This window comes from Coregonus lavaretus (genome assembly GCF_964263955.1).
Source record: "Coregonus lavaretus genome assembly, chromosome: 8".
Taxonomy (NCBI): Eukaryota; Metazoa; Chordata; class Actinopteri; order Salmoniformes; family Salmonidae; genus Coregonus; species Coregonus lavaretus.
Window position 1 is genome coordinate 1,107,300 of NC_139995.1, and position 25,975 is coordinate 1,133,274.

General features: G+C 42.1%; 1 protein-coding gene across 1 annotated transcript in view; it reads left to right on the forward strand.

Moving 5' to 3' along the window:
* Nucleotides 1-3,328: 3,328 nt before the first annotated feature.
* The window catches only part of unm_sa1614 (un-named sa1614), an 86,964-nt gene continuing 64,317 nt past the window's right edge, over nt 3,329-25,975 (forward strand). Inside the window, exons 1-6 of the mRNA XM_084166541.1 lie at nt 3,329-3,652; nt 19,518-19,590; nt 22,553-22,698; nt 24,285-24,359; nt 24,477-24,526; nt 25,473-25,602. Of these exons, the coding sequence (XP_084022667.1) occupies nt 3,527-3,652; nt 19,518-19,590; nt 22,553-22,698; nt 24,285-24,359; nt 24,477-24,526; nt 25,473-25,602 (600 nt within the window). The 5' untranslated portion in view covers nt 3,329-3,526. The remainder of the gene's footprint in view (nt 3,653-19,517; nt 19,591-22,552; nt 22,699-24,284; nt 24,360-24,476; nt 24,527-25,472; nt 25,603-25,975) is intronic.

The following is a 25,975-nucleotide window of genomic DNA, read 5'->3' on the forward strand; positions in this document are numbered from 1 at the left end:
GGTAAAAGTAACATAAAAAATATACAGTATGGGGCCTCCCGAGTGGTGCAGCGGTCTAAGGCACAACAGATCTGGGTTCGATCCCAGGCTGTGTGACAGCTGGCCGTGACCAGGAGACCCATGAGGCGGCACACAATTGGCCCAGCGTCGTCTGGGTTAGGGGAGGGTTTGGCCGGCCGGGATTTCCTTGTCCCATCGCGCTCTAGCGACTCCTTGTGGCGGGCCGGGCGCCTGCAAGCTGACTTCAGTCGCCAGCTGGACAGTGTTTCCTCCGACACATTGGTGAGGCTGGCTTCCGGGTTAAGCGAGCAGTGTGTCAGGAAGCAGTGCGGCTTGGCAGGGTCGTGTTTCGGAGGACGCATGGCTCTCGACCTTCGCTTCTCCCGAGTCCATAGGGGAGAAAAAGGGGTAAAAGTACAAAAAATACAGCATGAAAAGTGTAGTATAGTTCAATTTGTCTGAGTGTCTCAGGTGTAGTAAAGTGCGGAGAACTGTAGCTACAGATTGCTACACAAGATAATGTGATTTAACCAAATATTTTTGGTATCCATTACTGGAAGTAATCCAACAATGTGTATGCCGCCATCTTGTCTATTTCAAATCTTCTCTCATTGATCGAGACACGTGAGTGTCCACCCGAAAGTGCCGCATGTCATTATGACAGACACCTGTCTCGACCAATGAGAGAAGACTTGAAATAGACAAAATGGCAGCATACACATTGTTGGATTGCTTCATGGAGAAAAATAAGTATTGTGCGCCATAGGGTGTATCGTGCTAACAAGTTACAAATGACAGGTGTAGCGCATACCAAGTTAGCACCAGGCTAATTAGCTAGCCAACTCCATTCACGTGCTAACGTTTGCTGGTAAAACTAGCATTAGGTGGCTGGTTGTAAAGTTGTAGCTTGCTGTTTAGTAGCCATATCTACATATCTATACTATATATACAATAGATCTCCAATTGTAAAACCACTTATCTTTTTAGTAATAGTTATGGCTACCGGTAGTTGTTTAGATAACTTAGCTAGCTACCTAAGTTAGCAAACTGAAAAATAATTAGATTTCCCCCACTGTAACAGAGTAGTATGTTAACCAGCAATACATAATATGGGTTTCAGTAGACAAACTAAAGTTAGCTAGGTAGCTAGCTATCTGGCTTGCATGAAAAATAACTTACTTAGCCACCGTATTTTTCACCTGCCCTCCTGGTGCTGTCATCGGCTGTAGCTGAGCTTCCTTTTCGCTATATTCTGGTTGAAACATGTATGGATGAAGGTCACCATGTAGCTAATAGAAAATCAAAAAATGCTTCATCGTCAAATTCGAGTTGATGAGCAGTAGCGGTGCGTGGGCAAAATAAAAAGATAATTGTGTTGTTTGCTCTATAACCTGTTAGTTCATATGCATTGACACCGTGATATATAGGCCTAAGGCCGAGACAATAAGAAGACACAGTGGCAGAATAGATTCAACCACACTTTTGTTTCATTACAAAACCGGAGAGCAACATCTGTTCAGTGAAGTCCACAAAACATATTGCATGTAACAAACAGTTATATGACCTAAGGATAGTCAAGCAAGGTAATGTTTCCAACATTTTTGGACTACTAAACAAATATTGATTTACCGCAAGTCGCAAAGAAAACAGGAGCTGCCTCCACTATTCCAGCACCATTCCAACTTCAACATTTCAACTTCATCGAATCACCTATGCTTAGTCTAATACAGTGACAACTAAAATATACCAAAAATGATTTAGTCCAATCAACGTAAGGTAAATATGATGTGGCTGTCCATGGTACTGATTTCTCTCTGTGTGGTGTGTGTGCGAGCATGCGTGCAAGTAGAAGAAACATGTTGACCTACCCTACTTGTAGAGAAATGCCAATGCCATCCTCATCTTTTATGTTGACTAAACGGTCTAGGACTCTGTCATACAGTACATGCTTTTAGTTTTTGTTGTCCTAGGCTAACTGGCTAAAATACTTGCTCACTAGCCTAACTTCCTTTCATGGGCAATGCCAGGCCATCTAGTTAACATTAGCATACTACATCTAGCTACATGTTGAACTTCAAACCTCTCAGGCCAGGGGCACAATGTATGAATTTATGGTTGGATCAGAATCGCGGTTATAATCATTGGCCAGTACGGAGAATTAAGAAATACCACAAGTTCAAATCCCTATCTCCATTGATGGTTAATTTAGGAAAGGGACGATTTTAGCTAGCTAGCTAGCCACAACACACAACGAGATGCAACAGTTCAAGTTTTTTTCTGTCAATAATAACGTTTGGCTTGTGATATGATTGGTCTGAAGCCTAATCCAAACTGGCTTCTCTTGACACTTTTTTTTTTGGTGCGCCAGGACCATTCACAGCTCAGCTCACTCAGTTTAATGCAACGCTGATTGGCTATTATTTTATATATTTTTTATCAAGGGAGGCCAAATTCTCGCAAAGCTACGGGTGGCAACAATGTCATACTCTTTCTGAACAGACAGCATCAGATAGATACGCTACACATTCTGAGACAGAAGGGCGCTGTTTTGTTCGCTCGGATGCTTTCGCCGGTGAGAAACATTCAGCCTCTTGTGAACTGAAGGAAATGTATGAAACACAGAGAGACTAAAGATACATTATTTTGTTTTGTTTTTTCTTTGTCCATTTTTTGGGGAAGCCTGGCATCCCTTGGCCTCCATGAATACACGCCACAGTTGATGAGAGGAATCATTTGAAGCCATTATGGTCTGGTCAGTTCTTTCAGTTTTGCCCAAAGGATTTTTGGTTGTGTGTCCGCTTCCCTTTCAAAAATGCCTGCCTTGGGGGAGGGACAGGCCAGAGCACTCAGCACCATTGCAGCCTTTCAGAGACTGGACTTTTTTTTCTCACCTTGTATATTTAGCAATGAATCTGCCGATGTTTGCTGAAAGACATGTGAAGCCCCTCTTAGTGGCTAATTATGTGTGAAACACATTTCACTGACCTAGAAATCCCTCTGACATGATCAAAACAAACCCAGGGGTCCCCCAGGTTGAAATTCCCCTTTAAAATTACCTTGATATCATGTGAGTTATGATCAATGGAGTTATACCTAATGAACGGCAAAGATTAGTCTACAAAAGAAGCCTGAAAAAAGGAAATTGTGGGAAAGTGTTTATGATATAGGCCAAGGTCATTACAATGTGATTTGTGGTGAATTTTTCTCCACTCAAAAAATGCTATATTGAAGGTAGGCTAGTCACTCCGTTGAGCGCCTACAACCACAAATGAACCATGAAGGAGCGTGTTCGGGCATGCGAGTCTGACGATGATGCACGCACGCACGCACACACACACACTCTCACAGAGGAGTGTAGCGTCAGTTCCTTCCTCCTTTCAAATGTTGTATGGATTTCAGATGGGTTGTCGAAAGGATAAACATTAACATTACTTACTTAGCCTAATAAACGGCGCATGTTTAGGCTATCACGTTGTGAATTCAAGTACATTTTTTGATTAAATTCCGTGCTCTTTTTAAGATCAAAATGCCAGAGTTTATCTCTGTCGATGGGTTTATCGCCGAGACCTTGGAGGACTATAGCTCTCCAACAACCTCGTCCTTCACCACCAAAATGTCAAGTTGTAGAAACGCTGTAAACAACATCGAAGAGGTAAGTTAATTGTTTCTTTACATTATGGCTATCATAATCTGTTATCAGTTGAGAAACACTCTTTTCATGCCACTTCGATACAGAAACGACTACAGTAATGGGACTTTTTGGGAGGCTTGCCAGGATAACGTAACGTGCACAGTACAAAGGTGTGCTATGCAATTCAGGCATCAACCAACTATCGCTCAATCTATGGACTGGGGTAGTAGACAAAGCGCCTGACGGCTTTCTTTGTGTCGGCCGCATCTTTTTTCTCGTTTGTTCATGGATTAATTTAATTCAACAATGCATTCGCATGGCTTTTCTCATGAAAGGCTCAATGTTGCATCAGAGATCACCAATATGCGTAAAAACATCTACATGTGGTGATGTCCTTTGTTTATCAAATGATTCCTTGTGGCGCTCGTGGTCATTATATGGAACGCGAGGAAAAACATTCAAATGTATTCCATATCAATAACCATAATACTAACCACTACTATTATATGATGGTGTACAAGCAAAACGTCCTATTTATGTTGCCATTGAAACCATTGCCACTGCTTTTATTGTGGGACCGACGACGTAATTCTACCACTATACTCAACAGTAAATAGACTGCTGTAGCTCAGTCGATTCATTAGGAAAGTGGTGAAATTAACCATTTAGGCAAATACGCCTATGGCATTGAAAAATGACAACACAACTTTGTCAAGTCCATTTATCTAGCCTAGATATCAATTCAATAAAGTGATTTTTATAATAGTCATCAACACTACTGCAGTTTTTATGATTTTGATTCAAGCTAGTTATCATAATAGAAGGCTATTAAGGCCCATATAGCTGTTTTTTAAAACAATATCTGGCAGTTATTTTAAAGATTAAGATGCTTAAACCATCATAAAACAGTTATTTAGTTTAGGCTTACTGTATATCTATCCATGATTAGTCGATGATCATAAATGCTGGACAGCTGTTTGTGACCAGCTCAGAGATTAGGCTATGCTGTATTTGCCATCCCATATACATCAGAGGAATGTTTTTTACCCCTTTTTCGTCCCAATTTCGTGATATCCAATTGGTAGTTAGTCTTGTCCCATCGCTGCAACACCCATATGGATTCGGGAGAGGTGAAGGTCGAGAGCCATGTGTCCTCCGAAACACGACCCTGCCAAGCCACACTGCTTCTTGACACACTGCTCGCTTAACACGGAAGCCAGCCGTACCAATGTGTCGGAGGAAACACTGTACAACTGGCGACCGAGGTCAGCTTGCAGGCACCCGGCCCACCACAAGGAGTCGCTAGAGCGTGATGGGACAAGGACATCCCGGCCGGCCAAACCCTCCCCTAACACGGACGACGCTGGGCCAATTGTGGGATCCCGGGTCTGTAGTGAAGCCTCAAGCACTGTAATGCAGTGTCTTAGACCGCTGCACCACTCGGGAGGCCCCAGAGGTAATGTTTTTAACAATGGGTTTGTTATGGGTGGAATTATTTTTGATTTAGAATGGCCCACAATAAAAAACGCTGTCTGTAGCCTGTACTCGAATAACGAATGGAGGCAACGTGCAGTTACGTTTTCAATAGGCAAGCATGGGCAGCGTGTCCATAAGGCTAGGGGAAGTTAAGATTTTCCTAATGTAAATTGAATTAAATTGCTAAAATTATATAGCCTAATTAGCCTACTCTTGTCTATACAGAAATAAAATAATTCAAAATAGTCTACAAAAGCATGATGTGGCCATAAAGGATTATTAGCTTCTTTTAACATTAGTACCGCTGGGCCTCGAGGGACCCTCCCCCCCTTCAAGCTAATGAGCAGTCATTCTGACTGCAACATTCTAACAGTGTAATTACTACATTTTATATACACTATCTCTAAAATAATTATTTGGTTCTGTTCATGAAGGTGTTAGGTAACATTAAGATATTTGTTTTTTTTCATTTTAAATAACAAAATTGCATTTTCATTAGTTTTTTACTGTAGGCTATATGTAAAAACACAAATTCAACTGTTAAATCAATTTTATTCGTGGCATGCCTTTGTTACAACTATGAAACAGAAACCATATGTGTTGGAACATGGTAACAGTTTCTTTTAATAAAGATTTTTTACAAAATACCCCAACCACAAAGACGTACGGTCAGCAAAATGTGTGGTCAAATGATGAAAACGGTAGCCTAAACATCATAAGCGCCAAGTGTGCTTGATAAATAGTGAATATCAGCACAAAAGCAATAATGGCATTATAATTAATGTGTCAATATGACAGCAGTCAAAAATAGTTAATTATTGTCAGCTCGTGCTTACAGGGGTGCGTTTTCACGCAGTGGCATGAGTTGGATTTAATTTAGCCGTTATCCCTTGGCCTAACTCCACACATATCTTCGCCACTTTCACTTGCTTGACACACTTCCCACAAAAAGGTTGCTTGCAGGCGACACAGGTGTCTTGGGTTCTGTTCTTTGGTAATCTGGCCACCTGGCACTGTCACCTCCCCGGGAGCTGTGCGCAATTTGACTTGCGCAAAGGCTTGTGTGGAATCTTTGCTGCTGCCTTGGCCCTCATATGTCTCTCACGTAGCACTTATGCCAGACTCATGATGAAGTCTCTCCTGGGCATGGTGTTGTTCATGCAGTGCTTGAACAACACGTGTGCGTTGATAGCACCCTAGTCAAGCATGTTGTAGAACGCAGCAACAGGCCAGCTGCGAGTGTTTCCTTTCACAGAGTACAGCCGTGCCATCTGATCCAAAACATCCACCCCAACCTGTTTTTTAAATCTGATTCTACTGCTTGCATCAGTTACCTGATGTGGAATAGAGTTCCATGTAGTACTGTGCGCCTCCCATAGTCTGTTCTGGACTTGGGGACTGTGAAGAGACCTCTGGTTACATGTCTTGTGGGGTATGCATGGGTATCCGAGCTGTGTGCCAGTAGTTCAGACAGACAGCTTGGTGCATTCAACATGTCAATACCTCTCACAAATACAAGTTGTGATGAAGTCAATCTCTCTTCCACTTTGAGCCATGAGAGATTGACATGCATATTATTAATGTTAGCTCTCTGTGTACTTTTAAGGGCAGCCGTGCTGCCCTGTTCTGAGCCAACTGCAATTTTCTTAAGTCCCTCTTTGTGGCACCTGACCACATTACTGAACAGTAGTCTAGGTGCGACAAAACTACGCCCTGTAGGACCTGTCTAGTTGATAGTGTTGTTAAGAAGGCAGAGCAACACTTTATTATGGACAGACTTCTCCCCAGCTTAGCTAATGTTGTATCAATATGTTTTGACCATGACAGTTTACAATCCAGGGTTACTCCAAGCAGTTTATTCACCTCAACTTGCTCAATTTCCACATTATTCATTACGAGATGTAGTTGAGGTTTAGGGTTTAGTGAATGATTTGTCCCAAATACAATGCTTTTAGTTTTAGAAATATTTAGGACTAACTTATTCCTTGCTACCCATTCCAGAACTAACTGCATCTCTTTGTTAGGTGTTGCAGTCATTTCAGTTGCAGTAGTGTATAGTGTTGAGTCATCCACATACATAGACACACTGGCTTTACTCAAAGCCAGTGGCATGTCGTTAGTAAAGATAAAAAGTAAGGGGCCTAAACAGCTGCCCTGGGGAATTCCTGATTCAACCTGGATTATGTTTGAGATGCTTCCATTAAAGAACACCCTCTGTGTTCTGTTAGACAAGTAACTCTTTATTCACATTATAGCAGGGGGTGTAAATCCGTAACACAAGTTTTTCCAGCAGCAGACTATGATCAATAATGTCAAAAGCTGCACTGAAGTGTAACAAGACAGCCCCCACAATCATTGTATCATCAATTTCTCTCAGCCAATCATCAGTAATTTGTGTGAGTGTTGCGTTGTCATTCTTCAGCACCATTGTGGAGTACAACGGCTGTGCGGGTGCCTTATTTTGCGGGAGGGGGCTGCCGTCTCGCTTTGTTCATGGTGCCGACTACGCTTGTTTTATTTCCAAGCAACTTGTTCGCCAATGACCGTGAAGGGAAGAAATTGTCCATGGTGACATTTCTCCCCTTGCCAACATATGGTTCCACCAGCCTCAACACCACATTCTGTCATTCGCTCACCTGCTACCTGATGTGGATATTTTCCCAAATGGTGCTGTCCCTTCCTCTCTTCTGTCTCACCTTTAATTTGGTGGTGGCGCTGGCACCTGCTCAGTGCATACCGTTCTGTCTTATTTGTGCTTAGTCCTCAGGGTTGTAGGTTTAGGCTGAGGCTCAGAATGAGAAGAATAATCATCAGAGATGTCATGATTACTTTCTTCCCCACCATCTGAGTCGCTTTCATTCAGATCTTGTAGTAGCACTAATGCAGCATGTGCTTTCATTTGTTTTGGTATTCTTGGCATTGTAAATTACGCATGTTCTCACTGTGCACTCCAAGTAGGCCAGAGTAGACTATTAAGACTGCTTGGATTTGGTGGACTGATATAGGGTACGTTCCGTTTTGAGATTATAATTAGAATATACCAATAAAATAGAAAGGTCACAATTGGTGATTTACATAATTATGCATCGTTCGCTTCCCCTTGCTCATCAACACACCCGTTCTCACTCTTTCATTGATTTAATCTGTTGTTATATGTGTGAAATTTGTTTCTGTATAGTTTATGTTCAGTTTCGAGGCAATTATCGACGTGATTATCAACTGGGCACTGCACATTCCAATGTTGGGAGAATGAGCGGAGCAGGCCCTACTGTCGGGAGGAGGGGCAATGGGGAAACCCATTCAAATAATGACATGCTCTCCTAAAACTGGTTAAAGCTCCAGTTCTGTTTGTAATATTACGATTCTAACAACAGCAATGTGTTGTATTTAGGACTTAATTAATATAACAAATATAATTAATGAGCAGTCAAAATTACTGCTTTAGTGTTAATAAATAAGTTGTGGCTTGTTTTAAATCATATTGCCTACAGTTGGATGGAAAGGTATTTTGGGCAGATTATAGTTGAGTTGCGACTGTCTGTGAAATGTAGAGGCCAAGCCAGGCATATCGCAATATTTCAAAGTAAAATCGCAGGAAAAATATAGTTTGGAAAGCATATGGTTATTGCTGTAAAGAGAAGACAATGAAAAGACCAATTTGTCTTTTAGTTATAAATTCTCAACTTAATTGAGCAAACAACAGTATAGCCTATCTGATTGGCACCAGAGGAGTAACTCAACAATGATAAATAATGAATATGCGCAGTATACACTCAATGTGGAATAAGTCAAGGGGTATGAATACTTTATGAAGGCACTGTAGGCCTAAAGCCGAGACAATAAGACGACACTGCCAGAATAAATTCAACCACACCTTTGTTTCATCACAAAACCCCAGAGCAACCTCTGTCCGGTGAAGTCCACAAAGCATATTGCATGTAACAAACAGTTACATGACCTACAGCATGGTCAAGCAAGTTAATGTTTCCGACATTTTTGGACTACTAAACAACTATTGATGTAGAACCACGGAGAGTTACCGCAAGTTATTTTATTGATTAGAGCAAAAATGCTATTCATAAATACGAATGCATAACTTGTTTTTGCGTGAATTCCACGATGCGGTTAGCTTTTAACAGCTAGGACCGCTATTTCTTGTCCTGGAATCCCATTTAAGAGAGAGGTTTAAGCCTGCTTGACAGAGACGCTAAGCTGCTAGCCATCAAGCTAACAAAGTTGGTACCAGATGAGTTTTGCAATGGAGCCCTCTTTGTCTGGAGAACTAAATGAACGGTTCCAGCGCTGTAGGAGCTGTATCAATTACGCTTTGTTTTGGGACAAACCGGATCATTCGGAGTTCCAATGCAGCAATTGTTTGCTTACCGAGGATTATAGGCTTGAGGTGGCTTCCTTGATCACGCAGGTCGCCAGCCTACGTAAGAAACTGGGGAAAACGCAGAGTGGAATGTTGACATTTTCTGCGCTGGTGGCTGGACGGCGTTCACGCTTGTTGGATGCATCTCCGCCTTCTCGTTTGTCGTTATCCGACCGGCCAGGGTTGCCCGGAGCTCCCCCATCTGATAGCGCCGTCGAAGGAGCACATCATGAGGAGAAAGGCAATTAACGATGGTCGCATGTCACGAGCCGTGGAAGCCGAAGACAGCGACCTCCCGCAAAGCAGTCTACACTCCCAACGAGAGGCCCGGAGCGGATACAAACAATGAATAGTGTCGCCATCCTGGAGCCTGATCTTCCTGCACCTTCGTTGCTGGGGGTGTCTGCGGCCGCAGTGCCTACTACTACGATTTCGAAGTCGACGTCGGCAACCTTCCGTCCCTGCTCTGGATCGAGCGGGGCTTCTCCATCTGTCGGAGGCCTGCACCCTGTGAAGCGTGGGAGTGGGCGGATTTCCTCATCCTTCTCGCCAGCCGTGATTTTGGGAAACTCCATGGTAAGAAATGTGACCGTTCCTGGTGCAAAAACAATGTCCTATCCCGGAGCTTGAGTAAATTACATTACTAAGCTGCTCCCGAATGTACTACGTCAGGACATGGAAATCGATTCTATCGTAGTCCATGTGGGTTTTAATGACATTATGATGGGCAGCTCTGAACAGTTGAAACTGGATTTTAAAGAGCTGATTGACTCTCTGCTAGACATGAACAAAAAAAACATAATATCTGGCCCTGTGCCCGCTCTGAATCGTGGCATTGAACGCTTTAGCAGGATTCTTGCTCTTCACAACAGGCTACGTGATTATTTCAGCTCAATGGGTGTAACTTTTGTTGACAATTCCGATACCTTTTGGAAACAAAACACGTTTTATAAGGAGGATGGGATCCACCCAAAGAATCCAGGAACCCAAATGATTCCACAGCATTATAAGGCTGCGTTGAGACATTGACTTAGCAATGACCCAAGCCCAGCTTGCAGTAATCATGTGCCTAAGAACCAGATTTATACTGTTAGCACTTAGCCGGTGTGCCTGAGGAGGAAGTCCACTGTGTGCAACTCACCCTGCACTAACATAAAGAACATGAGCACATCTACTGCTGCTAAGCTTCCCAGTAAAGCAATAAAAACAAGTAAGCATCCCAGAAGAAAAGTGCTCAAAATAGCCAACGTTAACATATGTAGCTTAAGAAACAAGGTTCATGAAATCAATAATTTGCTAGTAACAGATTACATTCATATTCTGACTATCTCTGAAACTCACTTAGATGATACCTTTGATACAGTTGTAGCAATACAAGGTTATAACATTTACAGAAAGTATAGAAATGCCAATGGTGAAGGTGTTGCTGTTTATATTCAGAACCACGTTCCTGTGAAGATTAGAGAGGATCTCATGTTAAATACTGTTGAAGTAATATGGCTACAGGTTCATCTGCCTCACCTAAAGCCCATTTTGGTGGGAAGCTGCTATAGACCAAGTGCTAACAGTCAGTATCTGGATAACGTGTGAAATGCTTGATAATGTATGTGATATCAATAGAGAGGTATACTTTCAGGGTGATTTTAAATATTGACTAGCTTTCATCAGGCTGACCACTCAAGAGAACGCTTCAAACTATAACCAGTGCCTGCAACCTGGTTCAGGTTATCAGTCAACCTACCAGGGTAGTTACAAACAGTACAGGAAAAAAAAAGAAGAAACAACACTATGAAACAAGGATAAATGACATAAAGAATGATAGTAAAAAGCTTTGGAGCACCTTAAATGACATTTTGGGAAAAAAGGCAAACTCATTAATTGAATCAGATGGCTCATTCATCACAAAACCAACTGATATTGCCAATTACTTTAATGATTTTTCATTGGCAAGATTAGCAAACGTAGGCAGGACATGCCAGCAACAATTGCTGACACTACACATTCAAGTATATCTGACCAAATTATGAATGACAATTATTATAATTTTGAATTCTGTAAACTGAGTGTGGAAGAGGTGAAAATATTATTGTTGTCTATTAACAATGACAAGCCACCGGGGTCTGACAACTTGGATGGATAATAGCGGACGATATTGCCACTCATATTTGCCATATTTTCAATTTAAGCCTACTAGAATGTGTGTGCTCCAAGGCTTGGAGGGAAGCAAAAGTCAGTCCACTACCTACGAATAGTAAAGCCCCCTTTACTGGCTCAAATAGCCGACCAATTAGCCTGTTACCAACCCTTAGTAAACTATTTGAAAAAATTGTGTTTGACCAGATACAATGCTATTTTACAGTAAACAAATTGACAACAAACTTTCAGCATGCTTATAGAGAAAGACATTCTACAAGCACAGCACTTACACAAATGACTGATGATTTGGCTGAGAGAAATTGATGATAAAAAGATTGTGGGTGCTGTTTTGTTAGACTTCAGTGCTACTTTTGACATTATCGATCCTAGTCTGCTGCTGGAAAAACGTATGTGTAATGGCTTTACTCCACCTGCTATAATGTGGATAAAGAGTTACTTGTCTAACAGAACACAGAGGATGTTCTTTAATGGAAGCCTTTCAAACTTAATCCAGGTATAATCAGGAATTCCCGAGGGCAGCTGTCTAGGCCCCTTACTTTTTTCCATCTTTACTAACGACATGCCACTGGCTTTGAGTAAAGCCAGTGTGTCTATGTATGCGGATGATTCAACACTATACACGTCAGCTACTACAGCAACTGAAATAACTGCAACACTTAACAAAGAGTTGCAGTTAGTCTCGGAATGGGTGGCAAGGAATAAGTTAGTCCTAAATATTTCTAAAACTAAAGGCATTGTATTTGGGTCAAATCATTCACTAAACCCTAAGCCCCAACTTCATGTCGTAATGAATAATGTGGAAAATGAGCAAGTTGAGGTGACTAAACTGCTTGGAGTAACCCTGGATTGTAAACTGTCATGGTCAAAGCATATTGACACAACAGTAGCTAAGATGGGGAGAAGTATGTCCATAATTAAGCGCTGCTCTGCCTTCTTAACAACACTATCAACAAGGCAGGTCCTACAGGCCGTAGTTTTGCGCACATAGACTACTGTTCAGTAGTTTGGTCAGGTGCCACAAAGAGGGACTTGGGAAAATAGCAGTTGGCTCAGAACAGGGCAGAATGGCTGGCCCTTAAAAGTACATGGAGAGCTAACATTAATGACATGCATGTCAGTCTCTCCTGGCTTAGAGTGGAAGAGAGATTGACTGCTTGTTTTTGTAAGAGGTGTTGACAAGCTGAATGTACTGAGCTGTCTGTTTTGGAATACTGGCACACAGCTTGGACACCCATGCATACCCCACAAGACATGCCACCAGAGGTCTCTTCACAGTCCCCAAGTCCAGAACAGCCTATGGGAGGCGCACAGTACTACATAGAGCCATGACTACATGGAACTCTATTCCATATCAGGTAACTGATGCAAGCAGTAGAATCAGATTAAAAAATCAGGTAAAAATACACCTTATGGAACAACAGGGACTGTGAAGAGACACACACAAAGGTATAGACACATGCATACACACACATTGTGATGTTGTTGTATGGTGGTATTAAACATTTTGTATTGTAGATAGGTAGTGGTATAATAATGTTATATGATGTACTGTTTTATATTTTGTTTTATATGTAATGTAAGTGTTTTAATATGTTTGGACCCCAGGAAGAGTAGCTGCTGCCTTGGCAGCAGCAAATAGGGATCCCTAATAAATACAAATACTGGGTGTATTGATACACCATCCAAAGTGTAGTTCCTAACTTCACCATGCTCTAAGGGATTTTCACTGTCTGCTGTTTTATTTTTACTCATCCACTATAGGTGCCCTTCTTTGCTAGGCATTGGAAAACCTCCCTGGTCTTTGTGGTTGAATCTGTGTTTGAAATTCACTGCTCGATTGAGTGACCTTACAGATAATTATATGTGTGGGGCACAGAGATGAGGTAGTCATTCAAAAATCATGTTAAACACTATTATTGCAGAGGGAGTGAGTCCATGCATTTTATTATGTGACAAATATTTACTCCTGAAGTCATTTAGGCTTGCCATAACAAGGGGGTTGAATACTTATTGACTCAAGACATTTCAGCTTTTCCTTTTTTAGTAATTTGTAAAAACTAAATGGAATCTATTTTACATTCAGGCTGTAACACAACAAAATGTGGAAAAAGGCAAGGGGTGTGAATACTTTCTGAAGGCATATGAACTAACAGGTTATAGAGCAAGCAATGCAATTATCACAACACACAGGTTGTAACATGGCTTTTTTTTTTCGGGCTTGGCTTCCTCATTGATTTTACCCAGGCAGTGAAAACCAGTGTAACTTGTTCCATGGCCTGGCTGAATGTTTTAGGCACCATTTGACAAGCCGAACCCTAGGAAGTGTGGAGAGCTTCTCACTTCCACTGCCTGAGGGGGAGCTTAGGGACTAGGGGGTAACTCAAGCATGACTTTCCTGCACTGACATTCTGGGTCATTTTAGATTAGTGCAGTCACGAAGTAATTGAAACAAATGCCGTTAAGACGGGACTGTCCTCCTGCCCGCCTCTGGGGAACAATAGAACTCATTCACAGGAACAGGCATGGCATTCCGCTACAAAATGTCTGCAGAATCCAATCTCCACTCTAAATCAGAGGCTATTTTTATGCTTTTTATAATCTTTTTCATAGACACAGGATCTAATGTGCATATACTGTAGCCCAGATCAGCATTTCCATTTGTCTGCTCATAGATGTGTCAGAAGTGGCTGTCAGCTATTGTCAGTGAAGACTGTTGTTTTGGCTGGCCTTAAGCGTATGGGGCATCTAATCCTTGATTTCCCCGGTTAAATGGGGAATGCTTGGATGGTGGGTTGGCAGATGACATAATCAGGGGGATTATTTGATCATGTTATATAGCAGGGGTGTCAAACTTATTCCACTGAGGGCCGAGTGTCTGCCGGTTTTTGGTTTTTCCTTTCAATTAAGACCTAGACAACCAGGTGAAGGGAGTTCCTTACTAATTAGTGACCTTAATTCATCAATCAAGTACAAGGATGGAGCGAAAACCCGCAGACACTCGGGCCTCCATGGAATCAGTTTGACACGTGTTATGTAGGGTGCGTTCATAAATTGCCTCCAGTGTAGGATTGTCATGATACCAGTATCGCGATACTACAATACCAGATTTTCCTTGGCAAAAAAGGAAACACAAAGCAGAAAAGGCTGTATAATAGAATACTGCATAGAATGGCTGATTTGGCCTACCTGTGATTTGGCAGGAGGAAGGATATAAATGCATGTCATTGTGGCAGTACAAAATGTAATCTTCAGTTCACACACTCTCTCTGTCGGTCACTCTCATACACACACACACACACACACACACACACGCACACACACACACTGCTCCCAATTTAAAAAAACGTTAGACACCAAACAGAATGTAAGGAGCACCAGAAAGAGATTACATAATTAGGCCTCATGAGTAGCAAACCCTTTTCCTTTCTTCCTGTGCCAATCAACTTTGCCTAGACCTACTGTCAAGTTAACAGGTTGTTACCTAGCTAGGTATAATGAGTGTCGTTCCATGTCATTTCAGCAAGCCATGACACCCACCATCTCAGATTGTTCTGAAATCGTTTCTGTTGTTAGAAACAGATAAGATTAGCATTCCTGCAACATTATTTTGTTGAATATAATTAGATTTCTGATCAATTAAGCTAATACTACATAAGTATTCAGACCCTTTACTATGAAACTCGAAATTGAAATCCGGTGCATCCTGTTTCCATTGATCATCCTTGAGATGTTTCTACAACTTGCTTGGAGTCCACCTGTGGTAAAATAAATTGATTGGACATGATTTGGAAAGGCGCACACACCTGTCTATATAAGGTCCCACAGTTGACAGTGCATGTCAGAGCAAAAACCAAGCCATGAGGTCGAAGGAATTGTCTGTAGAGCTCCGAGACAGGATTGTGTCGAGGCATAGATCTGGGGAAAGGGTACCAAAACATTTCTGCAGCATTGAAGGTCCCGAAGAACAGAATGCCAAGAGTGTGCAATGCTGTCATCAAGGCAAAGTGTGGCTATTTGAAGAATCTCAAATATAAAATGTATTTTGATTTGTTTAACACTTTTTTTGGTTACTACGTGATTCCATATGTGTTATTTCATAGTTTTGATGTGTAGGTGGAATGTGTAGGTATGTTCAAACTTTTGACTGGTTGTGTGTGTGTGTGTGTGTGTGTGTGTGTGTGTGTATATATATATATATATATATATATATATATATATCTATATATATATATATATATCTGCTGAGAGATGACGGCAGGTAGCTTAGTGGTTAAGAGCGTTGTGCCAGTAACCGAAAGGTCGCTGGTTCTAATACCTGAGCCGACTAGGTGAAAAATCTGTTGGTGCCCTTGAGCAAGGCACTTAACGCTAATTGCTCCTGTAAGTCGCTCTGGATAAGAGCGTCTGCCAAATGACAAAAAAATGTAAAAACAAATACAATAAAATAAAAATTACATTAAAAATAGTAGTCCTGTGTAGCTCAGTTGGTAGAGCATGGCGTTTGCAACGCCAGGGTTGTGGGTTCGATTCCCACGGGGGGCCAGTATGAAAATGTATGCACTCACTAACTGTAAGTTGCTCTGGATAAGAGCGTCTGCTAAATGACAAAAATAAAAAAAAGATGACCAATGATTTATATATATACACTAGATGACTGATAGGGGGCGCTGTGTCGAAGCCACCTTGTCTCCATCTTGGCACTCCCCCACCATTGTAAAAAATATTTTGGAAGCTGTAGATATGCATGTCTACATTACATTTTGCCACATTTATTTTATTACAGACACCTTAATGTAGTAGCCCTTAGTCAGTCTGCAGCCCTTGGTCAGTCTGCAGATCTTTCTGATCACCTCCGGAGGTAGTCTATAGACACACATTATGCCTGGATGTCTTACGAGTATAGACAGACCTGAACAGTGAAACCATTTAAATCATTACCCCACCTTCTAAAATCATTAAAAGGTGACACCATTGACTTATGGAATCAATATGTGTCTTTAAAATAAATAAATAAATATTATTTTGAAGGAATTGCTGTCAAATAATTTGCATACAGGGAGGGACCGGGATATATGGTCACAATGCGGACACAGTGGAGAGGTAAGAGACACATTTTACTACCATGTGTAGTTGCAACGATAAGATCAGGACAAAGGACGCACGTTAGCACCAGGTATAAACAAGGCTTTATACACTGCTCAAAAAAATAAAGGGAACACTTAAACAACACAATGTAACTCCAAGTCAATCACACTTCTGTGAAATCAAACTGTCCACTTAGGAAGCAACACTGATTGACAATAAATGTCACATGCTGTTGTGCAAATGGAATAGACAACAGGTGAAAATTATAGGCAATTAGCAAGACACCCCCAATAAAGGACTGGTTTTGCAGGTGGTGACCACAGACCACTTCTAAGTTCCTATGCTTCCTGGCTGATGTTTTGGTCACTTTTGAATGCTGGCGGTGCTTTCACTCTAGTGGTAGCATGAGACGGAGTCTACAACCCACACAAGTGGCTCAGGTAGTGCAGCTCATCCAGGATGGCACATCAATGCGAGCTGTGGCAAGAAGGTTTGCTGTGTCTGTCAGCGTAGTGTCCAGAGCATGGAGGCGCTACCAGGAGACAGGCCAGTGCATCAGGAGACGTGGAGGAGGCCGTAGGAGGGCAACAACCCAGCAGCAGGACTGCTACCTCCGCCTTTGTGCAAGGAGGAGCAGGAGGAGCACTGCCAGAGCCCTGCAAAATGACCTCCAGCAGGCCACAAATGTGCATGTGTCTGCTCAAACGGTCAGAAACAGACTCCATGAGGGTGGTATGAGGGCCCGACGTCCACAGGTGGGGGTTGTGCTTACAGCCCAACACCGTGCAGGATGTTTGGCATTTGCCAGAGAACACCAAGATTGGCAAATTCGCCACTGGCGCCCTGTGCTCTTCACAGATGAAAGCAGGTTCACACTGAGCACATGTGACAGACGTGACAGAGTCTGGAGACGCCGTGGAGAACGTTCTGCTGCCTGCAACATCCTCCAGCATGACCGGTTTGGCGGTGGGTAAGTCATGGTGTGGTGTGGCATTTCTTTGGGGGGCCGCACAGCCCTCCATGTGCTCGCCAGAGGTAGCCTGAATGCCATTAGGTACCGAGATGAGATCCTCAGACCCCTTGTGAGACCATATGCTGGTGCGGTTGGCCCTGGGTTCCTCCTAATGCAAGACAATGCTAGACTTCATGTGGCTGGAGTGTGTCAGCAGTTCCTGCAAGAGGAAGGCATTGATGCTATGGACTGGCCCGCCCGTTCCCCAGACCTGAATCCAATTGAGCACATCTGGGACATCATGTCTCGCTCCATCCACCAACGCCACGTTGCACCACAGACTGTCCAGGAGTTGGCGGATGCTTTAGTCCAGGTCTGGGAGGAGATCCCTCAGGAGACCATCCGCCACCTCATCAGGAGCATGCCCAGGCGTTGTAGGGAGGTCATACAGGCACGTGGAGGCCACACACACTACTGAGCCTCATTTTGACTTGTTTTAAGGACATTACATCAAAGTTGGATCAAATCCAGACCTCCATGGGTTGATAAATTTGATTTCCATTGATAATTTTTGTGTGATTTTGTTGTCAGCACATTCAACTATGTAAAGAAAAAAGTATTTAATAAGATTATTTCATTCATTCAGATCTAGGATGTGTTATTTTAGTGTTCAATTTTTTTGAGCAGTGTAAATATCTTGCCACACCGCCAGACTCATGTCTTTTGGTGAATTGTTTTATCTTAAACAATAATATACTACACACACCGTACTATGTCACATTCTTAGTGCATGTGTATGTTTTTGTTTGGGCCAGTCTAATACAATCTAATATGTGTTTGGTCTTCTGAATTAGGCTATGACATGTTAAATTGCCTCTTTTTTTATTGGTTGTATTTTGCTGTGTAGAGCAGAAAAGCAATGGTAGAAACATGTTTCATTGACCATAGCCTTCTGTTCACGAGCCTCTGCACAGCCACCACTTTTTTCCCAGGGATTGGGGAATACGGATGCCATCAATCTTCAAGCCATGCACAGATTAGCTGCGCTGGTTTATTGTTGGGCTTATATATAGTGATATGGTGAAATTCATGGTTAAAAGGGGAAAAGAGCAGTGAATTCTTGTAGGGCTGGGCGCTATTATTTTAAAGGGATAGTGCGAGATTTTGGCAAGTAAGCCCATTTTCTACTTACCCTGAGTCAGATGAACTCATGGATACCGTTTTTGTATGTCTCTGCGTGCAGTTTGAATGAAGTTGACAGTAGTTTCACGAACCGTTGCTAACTAGCATTAGCGCAATGACTGGAAATCTACCGCTAGCATGCTCACGAAACTACCTTCAAAGCATGCAGAGACATAAAGATGGTATCCATGAGCTCATCTGACTATGGGTAAGTAGAAAAGGGGCTTAATTGCCAAATCTTGCACTATACCTTTAGGGACGGTTTCCCGGACACAGAATAAATCCTAGTCCTGGACTAAAAAGCAAGCTCAATAGAGAATCTCCATTTAAAATGTTTTTTAGTCTAAAACTAATCTTAATCTGTGTCCGGGAAACTGCCCCTAAAGGTATACCAGTATGGATACACATACCGGTATGGATTTTTACAATACCATCATAATGATATTTTGATACAGTGCTAAATAAATGAAAGTTCTACAAATTGGACTACTTCATTGTCAGTTTTAGCCTAGTTTGGTTGAGAACTAATCGGAATGGAGAAAGCCCATTACAACCACTAAGAATTCATTTGTTGCCATCCTAGGGTCATGCACTGCTCATAAAACATATTTGGAACTGTTTTCAGAAACATAAAATACAATTCTGTGTATGTTTTACAGGCTTTGGATTGTGACAGAACAGTCTTGCAGAAAATGAAGAAGGCTGCTAAAGCCAAGCATGCTTCAGGTCAAGGTAAAATCACAATCACGACACCATTTTGTATACATCTGGCCCTTCATTGGACACTGTGTTAACAAACCTCCAAATGAGCTTCAATGCCATACAACACTCCTTCCGTGGCCTCCAACTGCTCTTAAACGCTATTAAAACTAAATGCATGCTCTTCAATCGAACGCTGCTTGCACCCGCCTGCCCGACTTGAATCACTACTCTCGGCGGGTCTGACTTAGAATATGTGGACAAGTACAAATACCTAGGTGTCTGGTTAGACCGTAAACTCTCCTTCCAGACTCACATTAAGCATCTCCAATCCAAAGTTAAATCTAGAATCGGCTTCCTATTTCGCAACAAAGCCTCCTTCACTCCTTGCTCATTTGCACCCCAGTATCTCTATTTGTACATCATCTCTTGCACATCTATCATTCCAGTGTTAATACTAATTGTAATTATTTTGCACTATAGCCTATTTATTGCCTTACCTCCATAACTTGCTACATTTGCACACACTGTATATATATTTTCTGTTGTATTTATTTATTTTTTACCCCATTTGTACAGTGGGGAGAACAAGTATTTGAAACAATGCCGATTTTGCAGGTTTTCCTACTTACAAAGCATGTAGAGGTCTGTCATTTTTATCATCGGTACACTTCAACTGTGAGAGACGGAATCTAAAACAAAAATCCAGAAAATCACATTGTATGATTTTTAAGTAATTAATTTGCATGACATAAGTATTTGATACATCAGAAAAGCAGAACTTAATATTTGGTACAGAAACCTTTGTTTGCAATTACAGAGATCATACGTTTCCTATAGGTCTTGACCAGGTTTGCACACTCTGCAGCAGGGATTTTGGCCCACTCCTCCATACAGACCTTCTCCAGATCCTTCAGGTTTTGGGGCTGTCGCTGGGCAATACGGACTTTCAGCTCCCTCCAAAGATTTTCTATTGGGTTCAGGTCTGGAGACTGGCTAGGCCACTCCAGGACCTTGAGATGCTTCTTACGGAGCCACTCCTTAGTTGCCCTGGCTGTGTGTTTCAGGTCGTTGTCATGCTGGAAGACCCAGCCACGACCCATCTTCAATGCTCTTACTGGGGGAAGGAGGTTGTTGGCCAAGATCTCGCGATACATGGCCCCATCCATCCTCCCCTCAATACGGTGCAGTCGTCCTGTCCCCTTTGCAGAAAAGCATCCCCAAAGAATGATGTTTCCACCTCCATGCTTCACGGTTGGGATGGTGTTCTTGGGGTTGTACTCATCCTTCTTCTTCCTCCAAACACGGCGAGTGGAGTTTAGACCAAAAAGCTCTATTTTTGTCTCATCAGACCACAGGACCTTCTCCCATTCCTCCTCTGGATCATCCAGATGGTCATTGGCAAACTTCAGACGGGCCTGGATATGCGCTGGCTTGAGCAGGGGGACCTTGCGTGCGCTGCATGATTTTGATCCATGACGGCGTAGTGTGTTACTAATGGTTTTCTTTGAGACTGTCGTCCCAGCTCTCTTCAGGTCATTGACCAGGTCCTGCCGTGTAGTTCTGGGCTGATCCCTCACCTTCCTCATGATCATTGATGCCCCACGAGGTGAGATCTTGCATGGAGCCCCAGACCGAGGGTGATTGACCGTCATCTTGAACTTCTTCCATTTTCTAATTATTGCGCCAACAGCTGTTGCCTTCTCACCAAGCTGCTTGCCTATTGTCCTGTAGCCCATCCCAGCCTTGTGCAGGTCTACAATTTTATCCCTGATGTCCTTACACAGCTCTCTGGTCTTGGCCATTGTGGAGAGGTTGGAGTTTGTTTGATTGAGTGTGTAGACAGGTATCTTTTATACAGGTAACGAGTTCAAACAGGTGCAGTTAATACAGGTAATGAGTGGAGAACAGGAGGGCTTCTTAAAGAATAACTAACAGGTCTGTGAAAGCCGGAATTCTTACTGGTTGGTAGGTGATCAAATACTTATGTCATGCAATAACATGCAAATTAATTACTTAAAAATCATACAATGTGATTTTCTGGATTTTTGTTTTAGATTCCGTCTCTCACAGTTGAAGTGTACCTATGATAAAAATGACAGACCTCTACATGCTTTGTAAGTAGGAAAACCTGCAAAATCGTCAGTGTATCAAATACTTGTTCTCCCCACTGTATATCTCACTGGTCATCCCCAAAGCCAACACCGCCTTTGGCCGCCATTCCTTCCAGTTCTCTGCTGCAAATGACTGGAAAGAACTGCAAAATTCTCTGAAGCTGGAGACACTCATCTCCCTCACTAACTTTAAGCATCAGTTGTCAGAGCAGCTTACCAATCACTGCACCTGTACACAGCCCATCTGTAATTAGCCTACCCAACTACCTCATCCCCATATTGTTATTTACATTGTTATTTATTTTGCTCATTTGCACCCCAGTATCTCTATTTGCACATCATCTTCTGCACATCTATCACCCCAGTGTTAATACTAAATTGTAATTATTTTGCACTATGGCCTGTTAATTGCCTTAACTCCATAACTTACTACATTTGCACACACTGTATATAGATTTCTATTGTGTTATTGACTGTATGTTTTCTTTTTGTTTATTCCATATGTAACTCTGTGTTGTTGTATTTATGGCACTGCTTTGCTTTATCTTGGCCAGGTCGCAGTTGTAAATGAGAACTTGTTCTCAACTGGCTTACCTGGTTAAATTCATAATGAAGAAAACCCACAGCAGATCATTTTGTTTGGTACATTTTAATAGAACTGGAGAACACTGCAAAACAATTGTGCCTATTATTCTACCTGATCTACATATAATAGCACATATTATCCAAGATCTGTAGCAAAAATGGTAGCTATTACCTAGAGTACCATGTAGGACACATGTGGGCCTGTTGTTGACAGGTTTCACTTGATCAGTGTTGTCTGCTGTTATGTATGTGTGCTTGCGAACATCCGTAAATGTATCGTCCCTTTCCCCCTGTAGACCATATCTCCCATCTGGAGCTGTACATCAGTTCCATGGAGAAACTGGCTGTGAATTTCCGCTCCAATGGAGAGAAGGAAGTGGCCTCTGCCTTCACGAAGTTTGCTGAATTTTCCAAAGAGCTGCTGACGCCAATAAAGAACTTGGTAAGAGAGAGAGAGTTGCTTTCGAGAGTATGAAAAAACGATCAATTAGAATGTGCTTCTGTTGTGTCTACCGGTCAAAAGCTTTAGAACACCTACTCATTCAAGGGTTTTTCTCATTGTAGAATAATAATGAAGACATCAAAACTATGAAATAAGACATAATGTAGTGACCAAAAAAGTGTTAAACAAATCAAAATATATTTTATATTTGAGATTCTTCAAATAGCCACCCTTTGCCTTGATGACAGCTTTGCACACTCTTGGCATTCTCTCAACCAGCTTCATGGGGTAGTCACCTGGAATGCATTTCAATTAACAGGTGTGCCTTCTTAAAAGTTCATTTGTGGAATTTCTTTCCTTAACGCGTTTGAGCCAATCAGTTGTGTTGTGAGAAGGTAGGGGGGTATACAGAAGATAGCCCTATTTGGTAAAAGACCAAGTCAATATTATTATTATTACTTTAGGACATGAAGGTCAGTCAATATGGAACATTTCAAGAACTTTGAAAGTTTCTTCAAGTGCTGTTGCAAAAACCATCAAGCGCTGTGATGAAACTGGCTCTCATGAGGACCGCCACAGGAATGGAAGACCCAGAGTTACCAGCCTAGGAAATTGCAGCCCAAATAAATGCTTCACAGAGTTCAAGGAACAGACACATCTCAACATCAACTGTTCAGAGGAGACTGCGTGAATCAGGCCTTCATGGTCGAATTGCTGCAAACCACTACTAAAGGACACAAATAAGAAGAAGATACTTGCTTGGGCCAAGAAACACAAGCAATGGACATTAGACCGGTGGAAATATGTCCTTTCGTCTGGAGTCCAAATTTGAGATTTGTGTTTCCAACCGCTGTGTCTTTGTGAGACGCGGTGTGGGTGAACGGATTATCTCTGCATGTGTATTTCCCACCGTAAAGCATGGAGGAGGAGGTGTTATGGTGTGGGGGTGCTTTGCTGGTGATACTTTCTGTGATTTATTTAGAATTCAAGGCACACTTAACCAGCATGGCCATCCCATCTGGTTTGGGTTTAGTGGGATTCTCGTTTGTTTTTCAATAGGACAATGACCCAACACACCTCTAGGCTGTGTAAGGGCTATTTGACCAAGAAGGAGTGATTGAGTGCTGCATCAGATGACCTGGCCTCCACAATCCCCCGACCTCAACCAAGTTGAGATGGTTTGGGATGAGACGGACTGCAGAGTGAAGGAAAAGCAGCCAACAAGTGCTCAGCATATGTGGGAACTCCTTCAAGACTGTTGGAAAAGCCTTCCAGGTGAAGCTGGTTGAGAGAATGCTAAGAGTGTGCAAAGCTGTCATCAAGGCAAAGGGTGGCTATTTGAAGAATCTCAAATATAAAATATATTTTGATTTGTTTAACACTGTCTTGGTTACTACATGATTCCATATGTGTTTTGATGTCTTCACTATTATTCTACAATGTAGAAAATAGTAAAAAATAAAGAAAAACCCTTGAATGATTAGGTGTTCTAAGGCTTTTGACCGGTAGTGTACATCAAAGCTCCTCAGTGACAGTCTGACATTGTGCGTATTGTAACCCACCACAACTGTGTGTCTTCCCTTCAGTTAAAGAGCATGCTGCACAACATCAACTTCTTCCTGGATTCTCTAGTAAAAGGAGACCTGAAAGAGGTCAAAGGGGTAAGTCTAAAATGTCAAATAGCTGATCTTGCCTCGCTCAAATATCTTTGTCGAATTGCATATCTGTGATGACCACTCTCTAAAATCATGCACATTTTCTATTCTCTTCTCCCTCAGGATTTGAAAAAGCCGTTTGACAAAGCATGGAGGGACTATGAAAATAAATTGTGAGTGTACATCTGCCCAACAGCTAAATGGTCCTGGTGAGGGAACGTAATGATTTTACCTGGCTTTAAAAATTTCACACCAGTGCCAAATGATGCATTGCATTCATACTTCCAACAGTCAACTGAAATAATGCTGCTTTTTTTTATTCTGTATAGCTGTTTTAATTAATCAGAAACAACCAGCTGGTTGATTGCCAGGCCAATGGGGTGGAGGGTATTGTTTTGATTTGTGGTGCAAGAGTTATTGTTCATGTCACAAATTTGGTCCAAGAGACAGAAGTTATATCCTCACATTCTCCACCAACAATACGAAATGGATCTGTTCCTGTTTAAATAAGGTTTTAAGTGTCATAGCAACCAGCTTTGAATTACTGTACACTGTGGGGCTGTTTTCAGTGGGGCAATTTGTCCATGGTGGGTTAGTCTGTGTGTCTGTTCCCAATAACAGGGTCAGAGGCACAGCTGCCCTTGACACCACATTCACATCCCCTGTACTGGAAACAGTGGTTGAGCCGTGCATCATTTCAATGATTCTCTATATGCTTTTACTACAAGCCATTCTTGTTCAAGCTCCCCACAGACTTGTTTTCCCCAAGGCCTGAATCCAATCTTGTGATATTCGATGCGAATGACCACAAATACTGTATTAAAAACATTGACAGCCCAGCACCCTTTACAACGCATACTAAGAAGCTCCTCCCTGATCCTTAGATAATGATTTACCATTCATATTATTTTTTTTGCGTTAATAGTAGTCATCATGTGAAATACATTCAGTATCCCTTATCAATATCCCATTCTTCCCTATGGTATGATCGAAAACATATAGAATAGCAATTTTGTCCAATTCTCTCAGCTGTATGAATCAACCAACCATAATGAGCGGTACCAGTGTGTTTATCTCTGACTGACCTGAGATGAACTAGTGTTATATTGTATCCCTCAGCACCAAGATCGAGAAGGAGAAGCGGGAGCTGGCCAAGCAGTACGGCATGGTGCGCACAGAGGTGAGCGGGGGAGAGATCGCAGAGGAGCTGGAGAAGGAGCGCAGGATGTTCCAGCTACAGATGTGTGAGGTGAGTGAGATCTACTGTATAGAGTGATTCTTATTCAAATTCTATGGGGGAGTTTCAAAGCTTTGACATCTGATTAACAGTTCTGGCTTAGAGCTTTGGCCAACATTTGGGCCTCCTGAGAATGGGGTGTTACCTCAAGGTTTACCTCTTATCCCGTAATGACATAGTTTTAGAGATGAAACCTTTCTGAATAGCTCCAAGGTCTTCCATTGGAATCTGTAGTTTCTCCGTTTAAATCATGAATGAATGACTTGTGATATTGCCTTTGTGTCTTTGTCCATTCAGTGACGTGAATGCACAGCCTTGCTTTTAATGATTGCTCGATGGACACATTGACTTATTCAATGGATGAATAACTCAACCATAAAACCGT